This window comes from Danio rerio, chromosome 12 (genome assembly GCF_049306965.1).
Source record: "Danio rerio strain Tuebingen ecotype United States chromosome 12, GRCz12tu, whole genome shotgun sequence".
In the NCBI taxonomy this organism is placed as follows: Eukaryota; Metazoa; Chordata; class Actinopteri; order Cypriniformes; family Danionidae; genus Danio; species Danio rerio.
The window spans coordinates 28330975-28338568 of NC_133187.1; the positions used below are offsets into that span (position 1 = coordinate 28330975).

General features: G+C 34.7%; 1 protein-coding gene across 4 annotated transcripts in view; it reads right to left on the reverse strand.

Moving 5' to 3' along the window:
* Window positions 1-7091, reverse strand: part of acsf2 (acyl-CoA synthetase family member 2) — a 40986-nt gene extending 33895 nt beyond the window's left edge. For 2 of the 4 annotated variants that reach the window (XR_012387699.1, XR_012387700.1), the window contains exons 1-4: window positions 5714-6156; window positions 4305-4500; window positions 1707-1835; window positions 1574-1627 (exon numbers count right to left, since the gene is read on the reverse strand). Coding sequence is in view for 2 of the 4 variants with exons in the window: in NM_001045419.2 (NP_001038884.2) it covers window positions 1574-1627; window positions 1707-1835; window positions 4305-4500; window positions 5714-5823 (489 nt within the window). In the remaining 2 variants the exon portion in view is untranslated. Of the gene's footprint in view, window positions 1-1573; window positions 1628-1706; window positions 1836-4304; window positions 4501-5713; window positions 6181-6976 lie in introns of those variants that run through there. The other 2 variants (NM_001045419.2, NM_001139438.1) reach the window with 2 other exon arrangements.
* Between the last annotated feature and the right edge of the window lie 503 nt (window positions 7092-7594).

The following is a 7594-nucleotide window of genomic DNA, read 5'->3' on the forward strand; positions in this document are numbered from 1 at the left end:
TACAGGGCTCTTAGATGTTATAAAAAGGTATTATTTAGCCAAACAAACAGTTACAAAAAAGCTGAACATGAATACGTTTTATCTACTATTTTCATTTTGTTTTGTATGTTTAACTCCCACTGACTTGCATTTTATAAAGTCTTAAAGACAAAAATGACCAAGTTTTCAGCTAAAAATATTCTTTGGATGGTATGGATGGTATGAAGCTTTGTGTGCTAGGGATTATTTTATCCACTCTGGGGTGATTTTGAGTCTCAATTTGGCCAAAACGTTCACTGTGTTTTAGCCAATAGAATGATTTTTGATGACAACCCTTATTTTGAAAACTCTCAATTTTTAAAAATGTAACAATACTCTGGGCAAATTTACTACCCTTTCATTATGTTCGTGGCTGTTTTTACCCCATTGTCTTCCATTAAAATGACATCTTTAATAGCGAAGCCATGATGACACCATATAATCATGCATTCTTAATTGTTTCTGGTTTTCCTTGTTGGGAAGAGGTAACATGTTTGATTTTTACGGTTGATTATCTGTTGCAATGCAAAAAAAGTGCAGTTTCTGCTTTATATATGGAAAATAGTGTGTGTGTGTGTGTGTGTGCATGTGAAAGAGCGAGACATTTACGCACTTATCTTAATATGTATGAGAAAATCAAAATAAGTAGCTCAGCTCTCAGGACTTAGTAAACATAGTAAGTGTATTTATGCACACACATACACACACACACACACTATAATCTGCTGTTTTTGTCAATAGAGTTCCATATAAAAGACAGAAACTTTTTTGCACAGGCCTATCTGGATGGTTAATGCTGCCAACTGATGATAAATAATAAAATAACACATTTGACCTCTTCTCAACAAGGAAAACCTTCAACAATCAAAAATGCACAATTATATGCTGTCATGACTTTGCAATCTAAAATGTCATTATAATAGAAGTCAATGGGGTAAAAACAGCCACAAACATAACGAAAGTGTTGTAAAGTAGAACAGTACACAAGAGTTAAATTAGGACAAAATATTCATTACTGGATGAACTATCCCTTTCATTTTTCACAGTGGACACTTTATTTCCCACAGTCCAACCATGTATTTCAATGATGCAATCTTAAAGGGATAGTTCACCCAAAAATGAAACTTTACTTACCTTTTGTGAGTTTCTTTTTTCTGCTGAACACAAAAGAAGATTTTCTGAAAAATGTTAGAAACTTGTAACCGTTTCCTTCCATAGAAGAACAAAACAAACACTATGGAGGTCATTGATTACAGGTTACCAGCATTTTTCCAACATTTGTTTTTGTGCTCAACAGGTTTGTGAAAAATTTGGGTTAATAATGAGAGCATTTTCAATTTTGGGTGAACTATTACTTTAATTCTCATAAGTTTACCTCAATTTCTTAATTTTTAATTCACAGTCACTTCATTTCAGACCTTAAAACTCAAACGCAGGCTTCTATATAAATCTGACCTAGTTTTTAATCTACTGCAAATAAAGCCAAAAAAGTCAAAAACAGTCCAGAACATTGATAGTTTGTTGTTCTTATGTGCATGTATAAACATTAACTTACCTTTCTGAGAGCAAATTCTACCTCTTGCAATTGATAAGCCGGGTTCACCGCAACCTGTTCAATCACAATCCACTTTAGCAGGCTAATTCAATATTATTGATAAACCAAAGTCAAAACGGTGAAAAACGCTCACCAAAATGATCCCTGCTTTAGCTGTGGCAAACTGCATCAGTACCCATTCATAGATATTTGGTCCCCACATCCCTAATCGATCTCCCCGCTTCAGCCCAGCCGCCAGCAGACCCGCAGCAGCCTTTTCCACCTGAAATCAAAATATATACCACATTTTTTACACTGAAAGACATTACAATTGCTTAACATTAGCACATCATATTTTCCAAGTTTATGGTTAATCTAAGACACCCACTCTTGCAGATTTGCATTTGATAAAATCACCACTTTTTGTACAAACACTGCAAAAAGTCATTAGCTACTTTACCTTAAGAGTGAAAATCTGACAACTTAAAAAAAAAAGTGAGCAAACCCGTTGTAACTTGAAACTGTTTAAATGGGCAGGTTTCAAGATGGCAGCTTAAAAAAAGGCTCTGTGTAGTGTCACATTGTCAGATTTCATTGCAAAGCTCTCAGCAGGTTACATTTTTACATGCTCAGAGTTAGAGTTCTACATTGTGAGCATAGATGACTACTTTCTGAGGCAATCAGAAAATATGCCACGTAAAAAACACAGTTTACCAGCCATGAAGAGGCTTACACATGACCCGATGGTGCTAAGCCAAGCTCAACCACAAACCCACTGTCGGACGCGGTTGCAGAGATTACAGTTAATATCTCTAAACTCGTAGATGAAAGTGATCAGATGATTTACTTTATTTTTTTAGAATGATACGCATAGTTCATTTACTTATGTATTATAAGAGAATAGTTTTTCTTCACTTTTCCCATGTAAACTAATCCAATTACAAATATTAAATACATCGTTGTTGCTCATTTGGGTAAAAGTATCTGTTAATCTGTTTCACAACCCCACAACAATTTTTTCCCCTTGGAAAGTAGCATGATGTACATATTTTCCAACACTTAAACATTGGGAGTTTTGATGGGAACTGTTATATTTCTGTCAAGAACAGAAATAATCTTTCTGGTTTAAAATATGCACATTTGTGCTGAGGTAAAACGCTAATGTGTTCTTGTAGACTCCAAAAAAATAAAATGAAACACACTGCACTATAAAAAACTGGAGTATCCGCACTGAAAACTTGTATTGAGACTAATGACACTGGTTTGTTTTAACCTTTTTTATGCTATGCAATGCATTATTGCTCCTCTGTAAATATTTAACTTCTTGCAACATTGATACACTTTAACCCAAAGAGCAACCACACGTGAAACACCTATCTGTGCCAGGTTGTTCATTTCAGGCAATTACAACAAAATCTTGCCTTCAGTGTTATCCTGACAATGATTTAATGAGTAAGAAAGGTCAAAATTATTGCAGGATAATCCCAGAAAAGGTTTTATATCCACTCAGTGACTGACACTCTTGGTTGCGGTTCACGAAACTACAGTATATACTGTAGGTCAAAGATGAGAAGTAGTTTATAAATATGCATTACAACTTAATTTCCCCCCTCCCTGTACATTAGAATGTGTTTTCTGCACACAAAAAACATAATCCTACACTATTATCATAACTTGGACATCCACTAAAATGCCAACCAGCCATTTAAAGATCAGGGTGCATCCCCAAAATGTTAATTAAATGTCATTTTAAATCTTTCCACTTTGCTATTAACTTTCAAACCAGGTTTTACCCATTTTGTAATCATTTAAAATTAATAGATTTAGTATGAGTATATAGATTTAAGATTTAAAAGAAGTACATATTTATTTATTTATTTATTTATTTTTAAGAAGTACAAAGGCCTCTCGCATAGCGCCAATATGAGTTTTTTGCAGGTATATTTGTGTTTAGTTTGAGCAAACTCAGAGTTGTCAGGGTCCATAACTTGTGTTGCTTTTGATCGTTTGATTTGGTTAAAGATCACAAAACAAACTGGATCGATCAGAACAGCATATAGCACCTCCCAGCATCCACATTAAACCATTTTACACTTAGTGTTAAATCTAGACTTATGTTTATTTTGAGTGTTGTGAAACCACCCAAACTTAACCAGGTAGGAGTTGTTTGGTTATGTCAACCTGCAACCCAGAGTTTGTTCAAATCATTTTGTGCAACAGCCCTCAGATCAGAATAACTACACTGTTATATTTACATTACATGTTACAGTGATATTTAAATAGATCTCTAAAGCTGAATAGTGAGAGAAAGTTATCTTACCCACATTAGAATTTTCTTCAAAAGCATTGTATAAAACATGATACACTTTACTATAACTTTCTATATAAATTCACTTTGGACATTTTATTTGATGCACACACCAAAATGGGTCTTCTAATCTTTGACCTGTATAAAGAACACTCTATCCTACACAAACAAATAGGCCTGTTGAACACAAATGGCAACATAGTTTATCTATTTTAACTCCATGTTTCACATGGAATCTGTGGTAAAGGCATTTTTAGCTCTGATTAATAAAAAAACTGCTTAGGAATGTGTACTTTTTTTAATGATATTATTTTAGGATTTGGTCAAGATACCTTATTCCACACACTGCCCTTTTGACAATGTGGTTTTCCTCTTTCCCATGACTGAGGAGCGTCAGTTCTCCAACCAGTATACTCTAGAAAAGCCAGAAGCAGAAATACTCACGTCTTGGTAAAACTCAGCAAAGGTCTTGCGTATTCCATCCTGCACAAAAACCATGGCTTCACGGTCTGGGTAACGCTCAACTGTAGCTTGAAGACACTGGTCCACAGTACTGGACTGCAGTGGATGGGAAGAGAGGCCATGGACATAGCTTGTAGTCAGGGTTGGGATGCTGGGTGGATTATCCACATGAATGGCACTGGAAGGGGGGCAAGAAGGAGAGTGTGTGTCTATACGAGATGCAGATATACATTTAATGGAAAATAAAATACAAAAAACACAACTAAACTAATTTAACTATTTTTTGAAAACTGTGACTCTGCTATTAGACTCATAAAGGAGTTATTGTTTGTAATCAGCAGAGAAGGTATTACAGGTTTGGAACAATGTACGTTTTATGAATTAATAACTTAAGACATAATCAGCTCCCTGATGGCAGTTTTAGTTTCATATTTAAATATGTATGTTGACTTAGTATATACAGTATATTTCTGACTTAGTATATTTATTAGTACTTGTACCACAGGACAAAATCAGTCACAAGCCTGAAACCTCAATAAACAATGTTTTAATTGATAAATATATATATATATATATATATATATATATATATATATATATATATATGTTAGTACTCTTTTAATATCTAGAGGGTTTATAAATATTATTATATTTATTTAGATTATTTATATTGATATAAAAAACTAAATATATGAAAAAAATGCCTTTAAAGTTTTCCAAATTAAGTGCTTGGCAAGCATATTACTAATAAAAAAATTAGTTTTGACATATTTGCAGTTGACAATTTACTAAATATTTTCATGGAGCATTATCTTTACTTGATATTCTAATGATATTAGCAACAGAAGAAAAACGTAGTAACGTTACACAAATAGTACATCCAAATATTGAAATGAAGGCATTATACCTGTATGATCATTATATAATCAAAGAAAAATCATTCAGTCATGTTCAGTCCATCAATATATATAGATGTGTGTCTGTTTTTGAAAAAAAATGGACAAGTGAGTGTTGGATAAGGGAGGCATTCAAAACAGGCGGTGCTGGGCGACAAACTCAACCACTAACCATAATAGTTGCCACAAGTCTGGGAGACCATCTGACAACATTTAACCAGTTTTGTTTTGTTTTTTTAGCGGATGAAACTGTTAATCTTCTCACTACAGAAACCCATTCATCTGCTTTGCAATGTCAGTTAAATGGTTAAAATCATTACATAATCACTAGTCAGCAACTGATTTTATGCAGTCCATCGGAAGTCTGAGTTATTTTCGAGATTCTAGGAATATGGAGACACAATGCCAAAAGCAGATCTAAATAAAGCAGTCTGCCTCGTGTCTGACAGCTTCCGTCAGACAAATCATAAAATATGCATGTTTTATAGTTCTTACCAGCTCTGTTGGGAAGCAATGAAAGGAGTCCAGGGTCTCTGCGGAAACTTCAGGGTTTTGCAGAAGCTCGCAGATGTTCGTAGATTAGTCAGAAGAATCTTAGAAGACATCTTTCTTTCAGCTTCGCCTTTCTGATTGAAGTAAACTTTGAAGAATCTGAGCGCAGCTTTTTAATTCAGAAACTCGATGCGACTGCAATCAAACAAACAAAAACACGTTTCCAAACACATGCAGGCGCATTATACGCTAAAAATGCAGAAGCACTAAAAACAAAGCAGCCCCGAATTAACTGCAATCAACTAAATTACGAGTTCACGACTTTTAAGCGGAGCCGAGTGCAACTGTGGTCCCAAAGTTCCCAAAAGTTAATCGTTGATCCACAACAACAACACTTGAAGTTGTAAGACGAGCAGCTGCACCGGAATATGAACTGTAGAGGACGCAAACCCGATCACATCAGGAAGCTTAAAGTTCAGCCATACATTAGCTTTACATTTATTTAGCCTACACGTTTAATCTTTACAGCGTTGAAATTGAATTTTTAAAGCAAATGATTACACTACATTTTTTCTTTCTTTTTTTTCTTTCTTTTTTTTTGGAGAAATGCAAGATTCACAATCTAACATATACATCATATCACACTCTTGAAATTTGATGGTGCTCTGATATACTGCATGGTCTTTTATTTGAATTATATGGTGAGTGGAAAATATATAGGCTCACATATTTTACTATATTATACTACATTTTGTAGTTCTCAAAAACATTATGATTATGGTCAAAGCATTGAAAAGGAGGGGCGTGAGTTGTAAAGGAATGCAAGACGTCGTTGAACAAGACCCAGTACGCACCCCCACGCACAGTCTGGCTGATTCAATCAATTATTATATATATATATATATATATATATATATATATATATATATATATATATATATATATATATATATATATATATATATATGTATTTATGTGTGTGTATATATATATATATATATATATATATATATATATATATATATATATATATATATATATATATATATATATATGTGTGTGTGTGTGTGTGTGTGTGGTTGAGCTTGACATCTGCTAACATTTAATTTCTTTTTACTTTCTGTACTAGTTTCGCTTTTACCTACTATTCAACTACGCTAAATTTTGTTTTGAGAAAGTCGCTATGGCCACACTATTGAGCACCTTCGTCGTCGCATACGTTAAAAATGTATTTGAAGGTTTAGTTGAAATTAATAAAAATGTTACCCTGGAGCATTCTCCTTGTTTTCCGTATAATAATGTGCTCCGTATTTCAGTTATGAGTGAAAGGAAAGCTGTTCCAAACAATTCAGGATGTGAAAGAACTGTTTGTGAATCATTCACTGAATTGAATCTGAGCCAACTGGCTGGTGACTACAAGTTGATTAGCGTCAATATCCCACCAGTCTGTTAAAGGGTCATTTGAAAACCTTGTTTGGAATATTTTTGCTGCAAATATAAGGTATGTAAACCAGAATACCATGAAGACTATACATTTCATAAATTAATAATTTGATTCCCCAGAAAGAGAGTGCTAATTAGACGCCACACTCAGAGGGCTTAAGCACTGTGAAACTGAGCTGCTTGGGTAGACGTTCCCTGCTACCAAGCAGCCCCTGGTAGGACACCTGACCCACTAGCCAGTTGTTAATGTCTTCCAACCTGGCTCTGGCTGCCAGTTGTCAACTGCCGGGTAAAATGCGGCTGCCACTGGCAGGTCATGCTACCCGACAGTTGGACACTGGCGGCTGCCACCAGCCAGTGGCAGGTCACGTGACCCGCCACTGGCGGTTCCTGCCAGCCAGTTGAAGATTGAACCCCTACTGCGTTTCTATTCTGTTCAAA